The sequence below is a fragment of the Dermochelys coriacea genome, chromosome 1 (genome assembly GCF_009764565.3).
Source record: "Dermochelys coriacea isolate rDerCor1 chromosome 1, rDerCor1.pri.v4, whole genome shotgun sequence".
Classification (NCBI taxonomy): Eukaryota; Metazoa; Chordata; order Testudines; family Dermochelyidae; genus Dermochelys; species Dermochelys coriacea.
Genome location: NC_050068.2, coordinates 135,842,286 through 135,861,324, shown reverse-complemented (window position 1 = coordinate 135,861,324; position 19,039 = coordinate 135,842,286). Strand labels below are relative to the sequence as shown.

Below are 19,039 nucleotides of genomic sequence, written 5' to 3'. Positions count from 1 at the left end.
GCATGTCTATCCAAGAGGGATAGCTTCATAGGCTGATAACAAGGAAGTTTAGTAGCATCCCCACTTCTTATTAGAGAAGGTATATACAATACCACAGCAACACACACGCAATTGCATTTTCAATACAATATACCCCAACGGTATTAATCCTAATTCAATCAAGGTTATCTTAATTCCATAAGATTTGTTCAGGATATGGTCAGTCTGTCACACCAATAACTCTTTGATCTTTTTCACATGCAACTTCGTTTCTGAGATGTGGAGATGGAACAAAAACTGAGGCTTATGGAAAATATAGAGCATCCTCTATTGTGACAAAATGCAAAATACAGATTGAACTTCCTATACTTCAGTTTCTCTTCTATGCTTCCTTAGTGGTTCACAGGACTTCATTTTGGTTCACAAGTTGCTTAACAACCCAGTGACTGGACTGGAATGGTGTGATAGGTTTTTCATTAATGGTGAAAAATTGCTTTGTATCTCATTTTTCATTGTAATGCAGTTACTATCTGTTGATACGCCATGCCAATGAATATAATGAGTTTCCAATTATCACTCAGTCAATGCCATGAAATTAAGTTTGAGTATGATTTCATTTAATAGTTAAAATAATGTAACCCACCTGTTTCTTCTCCAAGAAGAATAAATTGCCATCTCTGATTTTTCTTGTGTTGTTTCTGGAACTGGATATTTACTCTACACCATTGTTTATTTGGTCTGGTTTTGTTTTCCTTCTGGCACCATGATCCTCTGTCCTAAGCAATATGTTTAAATACAACTGGCAGAAGGCAGTTACTCTTGAAAGCATGCATGATATAGGGACAGGATTTTTTGCATCACTCATTTAGAATCAGCCTCACGGCTACACCCTTTTACATTTCATCTTGCTACTTTTGTATATACAGGGAGATCTCTTCATGTGGTAGATGTAGCCATGGGTCACTGACAATTCAGTACAGACTTAACCATTGCCTATTAGAAACTCATGTACAGAGATGTGTATCTTGGCCTGCAACAAGTCAGCAGTATCCCATTAGCACATATTTCCATAACTAATCACCTGCCAATAATTTTTAACCTTATAATCTAGAACAACTCTATGTGTACAAATTATTCACAGGATATGCCAAAAAATCAATTTTTATTAAAATGACACTATTTTTGATTGAAACAATGTGGGGTGTGTGTGTGTGTGTGTGTGTAAAGGGGTATAAATTTGGGCTTTGCCAGGTAGCTACTAGTGTCAGGATCCTTAATTCACTTTAACTGTCTTATGATCAAAGAAGAGCAACCAGCTGGTGTCATTAAAAAGCTAATTTTTCTTCAAGCAAAACTGTCTATAGGGTTTTGACAATAGCTGTGATGCTTGCATAACAAACACTCATACTAGTCTTTAACATAATCAAACCAAATACTCGGGGTCAATGAAAAGTTAGGAATATGACAAATGTAGTCAGATTCTCCATATAGATCTGGACACTATAGAACGGGGGAGTGAGAATAATGAAATCCATAGAGGGTGATGAAAGGGACCATCAACAAGCAAAAGAAAAGCGGAGAGTTGTTTCAAGGGTTGAGGCAAATATCAGGAAGGAATCTGAGGTGGCTTAATAAAAGGAACCAAAAAGGGAAGAAGAAGAGAGCAAGGATGGGTGGGAAGAGTATTTGTGGACATCGGATTGTAGCAGAAGGACACCAGTTTCTGTCATGAAAATGGCTGCCATCTCAATTTTAAGTACAGTAAAACCTGCCAAGAGTGATCACTTACAGGAGTTAGCAAAAGTGGCCACTTGTAAGAGGTGGTCTTTCTTCAAAGGTTTGCACACCAGAGACCGATGGCATTCCAGGGCTTCTGCAAGTAGTTGCTCATGACAGGTGGTCTCTATCTTCAGAGGGGGTCTCTATGGCATGTTTCTTTTATTTGAAACCAGTGTTAATTTTTGTAATCAGGTTCATGTGAAGATGAATCTGGCAAAATTTATCAAAATGATAAAAAGCATTTTAAGTGGGCCCACTGTATGAAGGTGCTCTACTTCAATGAGCATTTCTGCACTTTGTTATTCTCAGAATGTGCTTTCATTAATTCAGGAAGTTACTTTGAGCCCATATGGAGAGCTTTATGTTTTTAAAAAGTCATTGCATAGAACTCTGAATTTTCATACAATTTTGCCTAAGGATAATGGAATTATTTTTCTCGTGCCTGATAAAAAACACCTGAAATTTCCCCAGAGGAAATAGGAGCCTATGCTATCAAAGCTTGGCTTCCACAGGAAAATGCCAGCTGGACAATATTATCATGGTAGGATTTGGTATAATAATGAGATCAGAGAGGAGTGTTCACAACATTCACTGCTTCTTATATAGCAAACAGTGGTGTTAGTCATGATAATGGCCTCTCTCCTCCCACTCTCTGTTAATCTCCCATGACAAGACAATGCTGCTAGTGGAGTCAAAATCCTCTTAAATCCTAACATTAGATTATAAAATAAATTGAAGTAATCAAATGTAAGCACAGAGATTCATACCTTATTTTAGATCTATGGAATATTCTCTACAGCACACTAGACTATTCACATAGTATGTTCAGTTGGGCTGGACATTATAATTTAAGTACCACATGCCAAATCCTCAATTGGTGTAAACTGCTATAGCTACATTAAAGTAAATGGTGTTGCACCATTTTACACCAACTAAGAATCTGACCCCAGGACAATCTTGGAATGCATATACCTCAACCAGTTGACTGTTTGTGCTGCGCTACCAGCTTCTATAGTGGCCAAACTAAAGAGCTCTCAGAGGTTATTTCAATCCAGTGCTGAAGTAATGCCCAGTGAATGTTACACACACCCTATAGGGAACAGAAGGAACTATGCTGCAGTGCAGCCTCTGACTTTGTTCAGAGCCACCCATGCCCTAGTTCCCTTCTAGTCCCTTGAACCTCTTTCCTGCACCCAGAACCTTTGGCACAGTAGACGACTCCAGTCCCACTGCAGAAGGACCCTCTGCAGCTTCCGACAAAAGGTCTGGGTTTGCTTCTAATAGTGTCTATTGAAAAAATAATATTTAAAGTAAAATTAACCACCAGAGTAATAGATTTTATAATCTGGCTGATATTGCCTTCTCTCCCCTGGGGACAAATGTTGAGTCTACCAGTTTTTTAGCTGTTGTGTATTTCCTTCATATAGGACAAAGGATAGAGGTACAGAGGAGATTATTAAATGATTGCAGCTTCATTCATTGTGGCCACTGCATTTCCACTAGCATTGACTTGCCCACGTTGTAGTAGGAAATCCAAAATACTACAGCGCTAGAGTCTGCTTTTGGCACTAAGTATCCTGTATGTTGTAATATTTATTATTCATAATTATGCTTGGAAGGATTATATTTTTATGGGTAAATGTTGATAAATGTTGATTTCACTGTACACACACAAAGTGATGAAAAATATTTCCATCTATAATAGACATTCACGGAGAGGCAAAGGGAGAAAAATGTTGCTGGAGAACTTATTACAGTTTGATTTAAGGCTATTTATTATGTATATTTTGACATGTGATTTTGACAATTAGTGTTTTAACAGTTTTAAAGCTTTAACTTTTTGAATCTAAACTTTTACTATAAAAGAATCTTTATTTTCTGTCCCCCATAAGTGCCCAGAACTGAACATTTAAAATCGATTAAAAATGCTTAAACCCCATAATGTTGCTCAACTAGTGAAAATTTGAATAAATAAAATTAAAACAAATATTTTAATAAATACTGATATTTTCAATTGAAATTATATAAAAAAATTGAATTCTGCCAAGCCTACTCATGATATAACCAGACCCATGTTCTGGGGATGGAGCCAGAGCAGTTTCTCCAGCACTCAGCACAATTGCCATGGTATGAAAGAGAAAAAGAACAAACAGGAAAAAAGAGTACAAAGAAAGAAGCTGTGGAATGAGAATTGATTGTGCTTTGGACTGTGATCTCCTGATTCGCACTAGATAAAGCAACTGGTGCATGGGCTTGTACTCCAGATGGATTGCGATTGGTACGAATATAGAGCAGCTCTTTTGGATGGGCAAGCCAGTGATGGCTTTTGAATGTTGCAACTAGCAATAGCAGCTGTTTTTTTACAGTATGGAGGATACAGAGGTAGGGTTCTGTTGCATAAATAGAAGGGAATTAAAGCCAGATTCCTCTCCATGCCATGATGTTTCAGCAGCATTATTCGTTTTTACACCCCTGACACTGACACCATTTCTCTATTAGATTCTCTTCCCTTCTCCATAACAACATTTTACAGTTGGATCAAGGTCAGGACATGACACCAGAAAGAGGCAATAACCTAAATAACTACATCACATCCAGCACAATGAAGACAAACAAACAAACAAAATAGAGATAGCAAATCTGAAAATGGATGTAGCTATTTTGAAATATTTTGAGTACTTTCCTGGGCAGCTCCTCAATGGTATCTTATAATCAGAGCAAGGAGGATACAGGAGAAAGAATGGTAAATAGTTAAAACAAATCTCTTCCCCTACAGTTCTTTCCAAGGCAATTCCAAATAGCCCTTTACTAAATAACTCAAAAAAACCTCAAACATCTTCTCATATTTTTAAAGTGGGATGGTCTGCTTGATAATTTACTCTGGATGGAGAAGACTTCACCCAGTCTCTTAGGTCCTAGATTATGTGCATCACATTCTGCATCAAGTTGATATGGCTGAAATCACTTGGTAACTTGAACATGACAAAGGTGCAGCTAGTGCGGCAAGGAAACCCATTTTTTGAAGCAAAAGTCTTCAATCTTCTCTCACCCAGGTAAAATAAGCCCGCGCTGGCTGGCTGTTATTAATAGTTTGAGCTATCTGAGTAGTCAAAACTGCACTGATGGCCTTTTTAAGGTTTCTAAACAGACCTATATTCAGGGATTCCATTAAATCTTTTAACCATTTTGTCATATAATACTATTATTCCTTATTATTTACTGTCTGTAGCAGAGGCGTCATCTTTCTTAGCTGACGGAGGGGTGCTCGACCCCCACTCCACCTCTTCCCCCAGGTCTGCACTGCCTGCTGCTTCCCACCCCCACCGCTGCTCCTCCCTCTCCCCCCCAGCGCCTCCTGCAAGCCACTGAACAGCGGATTGTGACTGGTGGGAGATGCTGGGGGGAAGGGAGAGGAGCTGATCAGCAGGGCTGCCGGTAGATGCTGAGCTGGGCTGGAGCACCCAAGGAGCTGGCGCCTATGATTTGTAGTGCCCAAAGTGTGCTAGAGAAGACACGATCCACATCCCAAAGTACTTAAAATCTATACACGACACAAAAAGCAAATGCAAAATATAACAAAATGTACTGTGGGAAACAGGCTGTGGGAAGAGAAGACAGGATTTTCATCAATGTCATGATATTGCATTGGTCCAGATGCTGTAATGAACTGTAGGAGAGTGGGCCTCTACTCAAAGATCTACACACATGGAGCTCATTGCAAGATTAGAGCTTTAGGAAGGTATGACCACACAACTTTAGGGGTTTACATTTTGTTGATTTATATTTTAATTTAGACTAGTGTTTGCTTTTCAATTTATTTTTATTATATAAAATATACACAGTGAACTTTGGTATAGTGAAACTCCATTTGTAGGGAAGGTGAATGAAAGTCCCAATTAGTTAAATGCATTCAAGTTACAGTGCACCTCTGCTTATGGTGAAGTTGTTCTGTGAATGTGACTTTATTCTAACGACTGATTGTAACTGCCAGAGGACCTTCTGTGCCTGCAGAACAAAGGACAGGATTTGCCCCTTAGAGCACGCAACAAAATAAGCGGAGTGTCTCTGTGGTGGAGCATCTCGCTGCATTTCTAAATACTTTTATAATGTTACCAAAGCAGTAGGTGGGGAGGCCAGACACAATAGAAATGCCTAGCTTCTTATTTAGTGCATATTGCAAACCTTTACACTTTTATTTTAGAGAAAATAAGGTTTATGTTTAGTTCAGATTAATTTTCTCATGATTTTATGACATCTACAAACATATGATAGAGCAGCCTGAGATGTAACTTGTTAGTCATATTTGTAAAATGCTTTGAACATTCAAAGTGAAGTAAATGCTACATATTATTATTATGCAAGTGCTAAGTATGATTATGGTAGTAAAAGTGGTAGCAATTACAACTATAACATCCTAATGCAATAGGACTAACTAACCATTGCATTACTTCAGTTTTATTCCAGTATAACATCACTAAAATCAATTGAGTTATGGAGTGATCAATCAAGGCCAGTATATGGAGAAGAGATTCAAATAATTATTTTTTAAATTGTTTCTAATTGGTAACTCTCAATTACCCTTCAAACGTAAGTTCTGCTCACTATAAATGTTATTAATGTGTAAATTTCATGCTGTTGTGTTGTAGAAGCACCAGGTACAATATACGTTTATGCTGTGCAATGCAGATGAGAAACAATATACTTTTCCTTAGCACAAAGTATTACCGGTGTTTACTCCATTTCAAATTAACTTTCACTGAGGTTTGTGAATTTTACAAATATGATATGACAGCTTGAAACATTACTTTCACAGCACGGACTAATGTCAGGAAAATTATCCATCTGTGCTCAGAATGGCACCCAACTGCATTGTTGTCTCCAGTAAGATGGTGTCTGATGACACTCAAATGAACAGAAGCATTCATTTCTTTCTTGAGATTAAATAAGAGGTATTTGTCCATGACAGAATGTTTAATGTATGGTATATCACTCTGTGAGTTCTATTTTCACCCTTGCATACTGTTATTTTTCTCCCACTGTTAAGATATGCCAATTTCAAATTCTCCCCACTGAACAGTTACATTACCTACCAACTCATCCACATATTGTGGTGTTCCTATTGCAGAATTTCCATGGGAATTAAGCAGATTGAGTAGGCATAATTTTTTGTCCACTGCAAATCTACTTTCTCATTACACAGAACAATCATAATCAGTTATTAAAAATCTGTTTCCATACGCTTAAGAATGCCCAGTCAGAAATATCCATGCTGTGAAATATCTCACTCTCCTACAGCTTTTACACATGAATAGCTCCTATTATAGCTAATAAGAATTTTATTCAGGTTCATAAAGAAGAAACAGCTCATCAAGAACTAGTTAAAACACCTGAAAGAATGTAAACATTATATAAACCAAACACTGCAAGAAAAGAAGTCTGCAGGAATTCAGAAATTATGATTAATTTCTATAATAATAGTAATAGCATTTAGAGTGCTTTACATCTTCAGATCCCATTACAAGCATTAAGCAATTAATCAAATAAAATGGGTGCTGTAGATTTGCTGCAGCCAATTCTTAAGCAATGCTTTTTTTTACCTCTCTATCATTCTGTGTCCCATTTCATACGGTCACATCAAGTTATGTTGTGTCAAATAGCATTTATTAATTCAGCCTAAACTCAGTCAGCATGCCATATACTACATTGCACTTTGTATCAAAAATGAAAAGCAATTTTACTGATTTTTAAATGTATGCAAAGGCCAGCAGATACCTGGATGATTTTCATATTTATTGCATGCCAGGTTATTACATGGCAGGAATTACAAAGACGTTCTCCAGCCTTTTAAAACAACATTTCCCCTTTACTTTTAAAATTCAACCCAAAAAAGATTGAAAGGTTGATTTTCTCCTTCGAGTAGGAGAGGAATACCAACTGATGCTAATGGAAATTACTGATGCACATCAGTAGGGCACTAGACCCCTTCATTTTTCATCATGGCTAGGAGATACTGCTGTGCCACTTATATTCCAATTTGTGAAGCGTAAAAGCTCTCCAAATAAACAGATTTTCCTTCTACTCTGCTGAGCTTATGTCTCATTAGAGTGTACACAAGGGGCAACAAAACTTAAAGATGTAAATTCTATGAGTGTGGCCATGGCAAGATGGAAGCAAGGGGACTTAAGAAGCAAAAGAGCTGATTTACCTGATACTGTATAGCACTTTCCCAGTCTTAGAAATCCTCAGCAACTTGTTGTCCGTTGTAACATCATGGAAGTTTGCACCTTTCTCATTGGCAAAGAATAAATCAGGCTTCCAAATAGAGTCCAACATAGATGGATCCAAATCCAAGGAGTCATCGGGGTATTCACTGTAAGCCAGGCGTGAGTCATTCCACTGCTGTCTCAAAAAGATGTTCACTCTGTAGTCCTACAGAAATGCCATGCACAAAAGTCAATCTCTTGCCAAGGTGAGAGTTCATTTTAACTTTCCTGATGCTCACAATGATTTTAGGTTCAGTGTGGTACCAATGATATAATAAACCTACATATTACTCTTCCCTTTGAATGAGAGAGCTATTATTTAAAAATAAGGCAGTGCAAGTGGCATACTGCACCAAACTAGTGCAACAGGTACATTTTCCAAATCAAAAATAATAGTCCCTTTTCAACTGATGAAGATAATATTAACTACAACCCCCCATGGAATACTGTGGATTAACATGAGGCTCAGAAATATCAAAGTATTACTAGCTGTACAGTGTTCAGTAATCACAAAGTAAAATAAAAAGATATGAAAGTATCCCAAAAAGTAACTTAACTCAGTCATTCACAATCTGTAAATTAACAGAGTCCAATACTCCAGGAGATAGGTACTAAAAGCTTTTGATATGGTCTCCCACAGTATTCTTGCCAGCAAGTTAACGAAGTATGGATTGGATGAATGGACTATAAGGTAGATAGAAAGCTGGCTAGATCATTGGGCTCAACGGGTAGTGATCAACGGCTCGATGTCTAGTTGCCAGCCGGTATCAAGAGGAGTGCCCCAGGGATTGGTCCTGGAACCGGTTTTCTTCAATATCTTCATTAATGATCTGGATGATGGGATGGATTGCACCCTCAGTAAGTTCGCAGATGACACTAAGATGGGGGAGAGTTAGATATGCTGGAGGGTAGGGATAGGGTCCAGAGTGACCTAGACAAACTGGAGTATTGGGCCAGAATAAATCTGATGAGGTTCAACAAGAACAAGTGCAGAGTCCTGCACTTAGGACAGAAGAATCCCATGCACTGCTACAGGCTGGAGACTGACTGGCTAAGTGGCAGTTCTGCAAAAAAGGGACCTGGGGATTACAGTGGACGAGAAGGTGGATATGAGTCAACAGTGTGCCCTTGTTGCCTGAAGACTAATGGCATATTGGGCTGCATTAGTAGGAGCATTGCCAGCAGATCAAGGGAAGTGATTATTCCCCTCTATTCAGCACTGATGAGGCCACATCTGGAGTATTGCATCCAGGTTTGGGCCCCCGACTACAGAAAAGATGTGGACAAATTAGAGAGTGTCCAGCGGAGGGCAACAAAAATGATTAGGGGGCTGGGGCACATGACTTACAAGGAGAGGCTGAGGGAACTGGGCTTATTTAGTCTGCAGAAGAGAAGAGTGAGGAGGGATTCGATAGCAGCCTTCAACTATCTGAAAGGGGTTTCCAAGGAGGATGGAGCTAGGCTGTTCTCAGTGGTGGCAGATGACAGAACAAGAAGCAATGGTCTCAAGTTGCGGTGCGGGAGATCTAGGTTGGATATTAGGAAAAACTATTTCACTAGGAGGGTGGTGAAGCACTGGAATGAATTACCTAGGGTGGTGATGGAATCTCCATCCTTAACGGTTTTTAAGGAGTGGCTTGACAAAGCCCTAGCTGGGATGATTTAGTTGGTGTTGGTCCTGCTTTGAGCAGGGGGTTGGACTAGATGACCTCCTGAAGTCTCTTCCAACTCTAATCTTCTATGATTCTAATTCCATAGGAGCTGATTATGTGATATAATTTCTCCTCCTATCTACACTTTAGTTCCTGTTCAAAACATTTGTGTATCTATTGTATGTTTTCCTCCGTTTGTTCTTTATTTCTCAACTCCTCCACATCTTTTCTACTTATCTTTATGCTAATTGCATTCTCCTGCCCAGTAGCCTTTTAGTTACAACTGGGAGGACAGAAATTATTAAGTGGTTCATTTAGAGCTAACTTCAGTAGTGTGGCAAAACTGGCCATTAAGAGGGACTGTTATAACAGCATGTAGGTACTGATCCAAAGCCCATTTAAGTTGATAGGAAAGACAGTCACACATATTCTGAGTGTATCATTCCTACAGAGGTTCCATGCTCAACAAATACAGGTCTGGCATCGCTCACATTGTTGCTGTAGTTATATATTTAACGGACATCAAACCCCCTACATTTAACTGCCCTGATAATAGTTTATCAGAAATCCACATGCCATTCATCCTGAATATTTTAGTTTCAGCAATATTTAAGGCTATTAAAACTGATGATATTATCTGAAAGAAGAAATCTGTTAGTGAAAGGGACTCAAAATAATTCAATCTTCTGCACAAAAATCCTGCATTTAGGATTTATTCTGCAGTAGCTAGAATATATGAAAATGGCAGCAATATGCTTCTGACTTGGAAAATGTGTGAGTTGACATTTGTTTAGTTAGGCCACTTTATTGCACTGTCCAAAGAATGTATCATCACTGAAAAGTAAGATAATATTCTCCCTATGATTAGTGATGCAGTGAGTTATTTGCCAAATACGCAAACTCTGATGAATAAGCCCCTCCAAATTTACGAGTTTCCCACTGTTCATTCACGAGGCTCATGATGAAAAGCGTGTTGCTGAACTGACAAAACATTTCAAACAGTTCTTAGTTCTTAGCAACTGATGAAGCTTCTGAAACCATAAGATATGTTTTGTGATTTCATTGGTAGAATGATTTTTTTTTAATTTTGCCTGTGTGGATATGAGCCAAACAGGAGTCTCAGAGAGTAATAAGGGGCTGATAATGAGGGGCTGAGCTCAAGGAAAGTCAATTATTAGAGACACTGATAGAATTCTTCAAAGACAAGCCTACATATATTTTTCACAAGTCATTTTTTTCTGTGCTATGGAGTTTCATATGGTTTATAATTTAACAAATATTTTGAGTTCTAAATTGTCAAAGCATCTTTGTATAACATAAAGGAGACAAACTTTAGGCGTCTCATTTTCTCAGCCTTAGAAATACAGTAATTATCTTGTAAATGTACATGGGACAATTTCCACTACAAAGATATGAAAATACTCTAACAAAATTGCTATATGAAAGAGGGCAGTTGCTGGCAGGAAAGAAGGGAGATTGCTTAGGACATAAAGTTAATATATTCAACTGTATGAGTGGTTTTTAATTTCTCTGCAGTAGGACACATACTGTAGTTAAATGAAACCAGAGGGATTTTTTATTTCCAGGCACTTATATTATTGTTCACTTAAATCATTACAGTCTTTAAATTCCTAAAAACCTATAAAAGACATAGGCTTTCATCAGCTGCAATACACACTAAATTTAGATTAGAAGGAATTAACTGCCAAGTACTTTTTGTTAGAAGAGTTAGTATAGGATGATATACATTATACCAAAGCTGAATTTAAATATTAACAGCCTTAAATATTCTTTACAGACACAGCTGGAAGGATAATATTCAGATCGATCATTTTGGTATATTTGGAAATGTTCTCAGAACATTTTTGTGAGAAGCAGAATGGCATTATTATAGCCTCTGTTTGTCTCTAATTATTTTTGCTTCCCATCTAGATGAAAAATTAAAATGAAACACAAACTTTTAAAGAAAAGGAGTACTTGTGGCACCTTAGAGACTAACAAATTTATTAGAGCATAAGCTTTCGTGAAAGCTTATGCTCTAATAAATTTGTTAGTCTCTAAGGTGCCACAAGTACTCCTTTTCTTTTTGCGAATACAGACTAACACGGCTGCTACTCTGAAACTTTTAAAGGTAGTCCTGGTTTTCTTTCTCTGCTGCCTCTTTGCAACAGGGTGAGCAGGAGAGTGTGGAATGCGAGGGGGACTGTAGATTAAGTACAATGATACAGTATCTTGTCTAAAATTTTGTATTTCTCTGAGATTATGTTTTTTGCTGATGCTATGAATATCATCCTGGAAAGCAGTCTTTTCTGAGAATGATATCACAATATAGCATATCGAACAGCACATGAGTTATTTGGTAAATTCCTGAAGGCAGGCATGGGTGGAAGGTATTAAATCACTCACAGAGGGCTGATTTACAACAGCTGAAGAACCAGTTCACAAACTATCTAATTGCATTTGCTGCTCTCACAGAGAAATGAGGTCTGAACACAGAACTGGGAAACAAGAACTCCAAGTTCTAATCCCATCTGTGGCCCTGGGCAAGTCATTTAACTTGTTTACCTCGGTTCCCCACTATCAAGTGGGGGTAACCACACACACTTTTTCACAAAGGAGGGTTGACTGTTAATTATTATTATTATTTATTAGTTGATATTCAAAAATGCTTTGAAGATTACAAGCTCAACCTATGAATGCACCAAGTTAATACTAGGCACAGCTCAGGAAATTGGCTGAGCAGAAAGGGCGGTAGAAGGTGCTGGGCCAGCTGGGGACCTAAATAACCAGCACTGAAACTTAGAAGAGCTGCAGGACTGTTCTAATTTACTCGGGCTGCAGACAGCTGAAGTGCTAGCTGGAGATCTGTCAGAGCGCTGTGCATTCCATAGGGCCTTTTTACATCCCACCCTTCCCCCAACAGGGCTTTGTTCACCCAAGGATGTGATTCAGGAATCAGCTGCCCCACCCAGCCTCAGCAGCACAAATGCATTTGCAAGAGGGTCAGAGAACTGTGCTATATAAATTCTAAATATGAATATTATCTGGCAGAGAGTTGTTAAATGACCTGTTGTAGGGTCCTGAATCAGCCAGGTACTGGAGTACACAGACTTCTGTGAGACCTCTCATGTGCTTAATGTAATGCACATGCTTAATACGTGGCTGAACCAGGGCCTAAGTGGCTAACTTGGCATCCCGTTTTTTCTAGTGAAAAGATGACACTGTCCATTCAGCCTCAAGCAAGTTCTATTGCACTTTACCGGTTGTAAAGAAAGGGCTAATTTATTTGTTGGAGTAAGTGGGTGGAATGTCATTGAAGCCAGCAGAGAACTTATCCCAAATGTCAACCATTGATTAAAGCACACACCAGCAATACAATATCCTTGCAATTAGTCATGTCTATAATTAACAATTAGTTTGTCAATCTATAAACTACTCTTAGCTTCTCCAAGGGCAATAGCTAAAACCCCCTGGTCATTAGCTACAATGAACAACAGAGTTCTCTGACAGTGTTGCTCAACTTGAGAAAGATTACTCATCTATGATATTTAATCACAGCTATTTCATGCTGAGGTTTTACTGATTAATTCTGCGTGTGTAAAAGCATTCAAAATAGTTATGTCAGCCGACCAACTTCATCCCCGCTGTATCTCTGCTTTCTTCATAAGAAACTTCATAACATAAGGCCTGATCCAAAGGGAAGACAATGAAAAAACTCTCATTAACATAAAAAGGCTTTGTATCAGGCCCTTTGTTGTCTACCACTGTTCTGGCATAATGTACATCATCCTCACAGGGAAGAAAACAATTTCCTTTGGAACAAAAACAAAAAAAAAGTGATACTGTCCCATTTGTGTATTACAATTCAGAAGAATTAACAAGACTGCATTTTGTCTCTATGGATCATTTCATAGAATTTAGAGTGAAAACTCATAGCAGAACTGCAAGTTGTGTTTTATAAACTGAATTTTTTAAAAATAAATATTTTTCATAAATACATTTTAAAGTATGCATTTCATACCATTACAAATAAAAAACCCCAAAGCTAAAGTATTTCAGTAAATAAGGGTAGTAAACATGTAGGATGGAATTTTCAAAAGTCCTTAGCATTGGTTTAACTCTACTCCCATTGAAATCATCAATAAAACTCCCACTGATTTCAAAGGGAGTGGAGTTGGGCTAATATGGAGGGTTTTTTAAGAAAAGCCCACCAACAAAATACAAAATTAACTTCAGTTTCCCACCAGCCTTTCATCATTAGTACAAAGGTATCAAACTATGCAGTCATTTCAAAACCACTGCTGGCTGTGAACACAGAACCTGTTACTGTTTAAGGACAGGTTTCAGAGTAGCAGCCGTGTTAGTCTGTATTCGCAAAAAGAAAAGGAGTACTTGTGGCACCTTAGAGACTAACAAATGTATTAGAGCATAAGCTTTCGTGAGCTACAGCTCACTTAGTGAGCTGTAGCTCACGAAAGCTTATGCTCTAATACATTTGTTAGTCTCTAAGGTGCCACAAGTACTCCTTTTCTGTTTAAGGACAAAGGGCCCATTCCACCAGTCTCCTCAGGGTCAAATTGTTCTCATGCATTCAGATCAGTGAAACTTGTTCATATCACATGAAATTCACCCCTCTGCAGGGGACCCGCACAAGGTATATCTACCCCTTAAGTTCCATTTAAACCTTCAAAAGAGGGCTTGAGTGGGACTTAAGTGAGGCAAGGGACTTATGCTGGCCTACAGGGTTGAATTTCACTCCTGTATCCATCCTACTCAGAAGTCAGAAATGATGCCTGTTGGTGTTAAGAATTTTGCCTGAGCAAATACTGCAGGATTGGGCCCCAAATCCTGCCTTTCTCCTAGTGAGCTCATCTGAGAGCCGAATTTGGTCCCAAAAGATTTTCAATGTGCCTCCTCCAAGCAAGGTTCTGAAAATTTCCCCTTTAGTACTTAAAACCTAAGTACTTTAAGCATTTTGGTCCTCTGAGATATGAGCGTCTTCTTTTGATTTTCAATCTTACGTATAACCTACTTAAAATTTTTTCATTTTTTTAATTTTACTTTTAGGTCAAAATCATCAAGAGCATTTGATGGGAACAAAATGAGTTCTAGATGGCAAAAAAAAAGAAAAAAATCCTTAATTATTTATCACAAGGGATGCTAAACTTTTCACCACATAATTAAATTGACTTTGGAAAGTGAACTAAATGAGCAGTAATTGATGCCTGCCTCTAGGAATATTTTAAAAAACATACCCTAAACTAGTCATTAATGCGGTAACAGTATTAGAAAAATCAATATCAAATGGCTGAACAGCACCCACTTTAACAGAACTCATTCAACACTGTCTGAAGATATGATGAATAAATCAAAATGAGGAAGGCAACAGTCTTTGTTTTCATTTACTTGAGTGTTTAGCTTTTTTCAGCAGAATGTGTTAATGAACATTGAAAAGGTGCACATTAACATATTTGATAGATAATAAAATGCAATGAGGGGATTTAATCAAAGCAATGAAGGAGTCTAATTAATGCAATCAGCATTAGGTCGTGCAAATATTTTCATTGAATGCCATCTTGTAAAGCCAGTGACGTGCAGGATTTTTGCTACTTAATGCTGTGCCTCTCTCATTAAGTGCTAAGACTAAGAGACAAATGTGTGACTGAATGCAAAACCCGTGTCTATATGTATAGAAATTTCTTCTCAGAATCCTTTAGATTTAGGAAATCTTACCAAGACTTTAAAGATATTGAAAATAAAGTCTGTTGATTGTTATAAATTATGTGGCATTCTGATTTTTCCCATCTCTCTCAGTTTCAATGTTGTTTTGATTTTCTTGTCAAGGTCATTTTAAAAGACTATGTATAAATACAATAAGTCAGGGCTTTTCAACCTTTTTCATTTGCGGACCCCTAAAACATTTTGAAAGGAGTTGCAGACTCCTTTGGAAATTCAACCTGTGGTCCCTTGCCATAGAAGTCTTATACTGAAACTGACTGAACAGAATTCAGCTATAAATGTTGCATGGGCTTGGCACGGCATTTGAAGCAGTATGAGAAAGGGCGCTAAACTGTAGGTTTTTATGGTAACAACAACACTTTGACATTTTGACTTCTAGGTGGGGGTATTCACATGCTTTTGATTGATCAGAAAAATGGAATGCCTTTTCTGGGATCTGAAACTTTATTTTCACTAAAAAGAAAAGGAGTACTTGTGGCACCTTAGAGACTAACAAATTTATTTGAGCTACAGCTCACTTCATCGGATGCATTTGGTGGAAAATACAGAGGGGAGATTGATATACACACACAGAGAACATGAAACAATGGGTTTTATCATACACACTGTAAGGAGAGTGATCACTTAAGATGAGCCATCACCAGTAGCGGGGGGGAGGGAGGAAAACCTTTCATGGTGACAAGCAAGATAGGCTATTTCCAGCAGTTAACAAGAACATCTGAGGAACAGTGGGGGGTGGGATGAGGTGGGGGGAGAAATAACATGGGGAAATAGTTTTACTTTGTGTAATGACTCATCCATTCCCAGTCTCTATTCAAGCCTAAGTTAATTGTATCCAGTTTGCAAATTAATTCCAATTCCGCAGTCTCTCGTTGGAGTCTGTTTTTGAAGTTTTTTTGTTGAAGAATAGCCACCACCAAATGCATCCGATGAAGTGAGCTGTAGCTCTCGAAAGCTTATGCTCAAATAAATAGTCTCTAAGGTGCCACAAGTACTCCTTTTCTTTTTGCGAATACAGACTAACACGGCTACTACTCTGAAACCTGTCATTATGCAAGGCACTGAATTTAGCCGTATAGAGTGGAAATCTGTCAACTTCATGAAAAAACTCGCACAGATACCGACAGACATCATCTTCCTCTCCAAATGCAAACAGATGGACATCATACCAAAAGGACTGAAGGTCAAAAATCCATTACAATCTACATACCACACAGACTATGCTGACAGCTTGTGCCACACACTCTCAAAGAAACTGCGGAACCACCTGATCAACATCCTCTACAGCAAACAGGGAAAGATTAAGAATGAGCTCTCAAAACTGGATACTCTCATAAAGAACCAACCTTCCACACAAACTTCCTCGTGGCTGGACTTTACAAAAACTAGACAAGCCATTTACAACACACACTTTGCTTCTCTACAAAAGAAAAAGGACACTAAGCTATCTAAACTACTACATGCCACAAGAGGCCACAACAGTGGTTCCCGTAACCCACCCAGCAATATTGTTAATCTATCCAACTATACTCTTAACGCAGCAGAAGAATCTGTCCTATCTCAGGGCCTCTCCTTTTGCCCTTCCACCCCCACGAACATGATACAGTTCTGTGATGACCTAGAATCCTATTTTCGACGTCTCCGACTCAAGGAATATTTTCAACACACCTCTGACCAACATATTAACCCACAGAGACCTTCCTACCAACACTACAAAAAAGAAGGATTCTGGGTGGACTCCTCCTGAAGGTCGAAACAACTGACTGGACTTCTACATAGAGTGCTTCTGCCGATGTGCACGGGCTGAAATTGTGGAAAAGCAGCATCCTTGCCCCATAACCTCAGCCGTGCAGAATAGAATGCCATCCACAGCCTCAGAAACAACTCTGACATCATAATCAAAAGGCTGACAAAGGAGGTGCTGTCGTTATCATGAATAGGTCGGAGTATGAACAAGAGGCTACTAGGCAGCTCTCCAACACCACTTTCTACAAGCCACTACCCTCTGATCCCACTGAGAGTTACCAAAAGAAACTACAGCATTTACTCAAGAAACTCCCTGAAAAAGCACAAGAACAAATCCGCACAGACACAGCCCTAGAACCCCAACCTGGGGCATTCTATCTGCTACCCAAGATCCATAAACCTGGAAATCCTGGACGCCACATCATCTCAGGCATTGGCACCCTGGCAGCAGGATTGTCTGGCTATGTAGACTCCCTCCTCAGGCCCTATGTTACTAGCACTCCCAGCTATCTTCGAGACACCACTGACTTCCTGAGGAAACTACAATCCATTGGTGATCTTCCTAAAAACACCATCCTAGTCACTATGGATGTAGAAGCCCTCTACACCAACATTCCACACAAAGATGGACTACAAGCCGTCAGGAACAGTATCCCCGATAATGTCACGGCTAACCTGGTGGCTGAACTTTGTGACTTTGTCCTCACCCATAACTATTTCACATTTGGGGACAATGTATACCTTCAAATCAGTGGCACTGCGATGGGTACCCGCATGGCCCCACAGTATGCCAACATTTTTATGGCTGACTTAGAACAACGCTTCCTCAGCTCTCGTCTCCTAATGCCCCTACTCTACTTGCACTACATTGATGACATCTTCATCATCTGGACCCATGGAAAAGAAGCCCTTGAGGAATTCCACCATGATTTCAACCATTTCCATCCCACCATCAACTTCAGCCTGGACCAGTCCACACAAGAGATCCACTTCCTGGACACTATGGTGCTAATAAGCGAAGGTCACATAAACATCACCCTATATCGGAAACCTACTGACCGCTATTCCTACCTACATGCCTCCAGCTTTCACCCAGATCATACCACACGATCCATTGTCTACAGCCAAGCGCTACAATATAACCGCATTTGCTCCAACCCCTCAGACAGAGACAAACACCTACAAGATCTCTATCATGCATTCCTACAATTACAATACCTACCTGCTGAAGTGAAGAAACAGATTGACAGAGCCAGAAGAGTACCCAGAAGTCACCTACTACAGGACAGGCCCAACAAAGAAAATAACAGAACGCCACTAGCCATCACCTTCAGCCCCCAACTAAAACCTCTCCAATGCATCATCAAGGATCTACAACCTATCCTGAAGGACGACCCATCACTCTCACAGATCTTGGGAGACAGGCCAGTCCTTGCTTACAGACAGCCCCCCAATCTGAAGCAAATACTCACCAGCAACCACACACCACACAACAGAACCACTAACCCAGGAACCTATCCTTGCAACAAAGCCCGTTGCCAACTCTGCCCACATATCTATTCAGAGGACACCATCATAGGGCCTAATCACATCAGCCACACTATCAGAGGCTCCTTCACCTGCGCATCTACCCATGTGATATATGCCATCATGTGCCAGCAATGCCCCTCTGCCATGTACATTGATCAAACTGGACAGTCTCTACGTAAAAGAATAAATGGACACAAATCAGACGTCAAGAATTATAACATTCAAAAACCAATTGGAGAACACTTCAATCTCTCTGGTCACTCGATTACAGACCTTAGGGTGGCTATTCTTCAACAAAAAAACTTCAAAAACAGACTCCAACGAGAGACTGCGGAATTGGAATTAATTTGC

The 19,039-nt window shown here is 39.1% G+C and overlaps 1 protein-coding gene across 4 annotated transcripts in view; it reads right to left on the bottom strand.

Moving 5' to 3' along the window:
• The window catches only part of GLRA2 (glycine receptor alpha 2), a 169,865-nt gene that overhangs the window by 112,133 nt on the left and 38,693 nt on the right, over window positions 1-19,039 (bottom strand). For all 4 annotated transcript variants that reach the window (XM_038413744.2, XM_038413753.2, XM_038413788.2 and 1 more), the window contains one exon: window positions 7,964-8,187. In XM_038413744.2, the coding sequence (XP_038269672.1) occupies window positions 7,964-8,187 (224 nt within the window). The remainder of the gene's footprint in view (window positions 1-7,963; window positions 8,188-19,039) is intronic.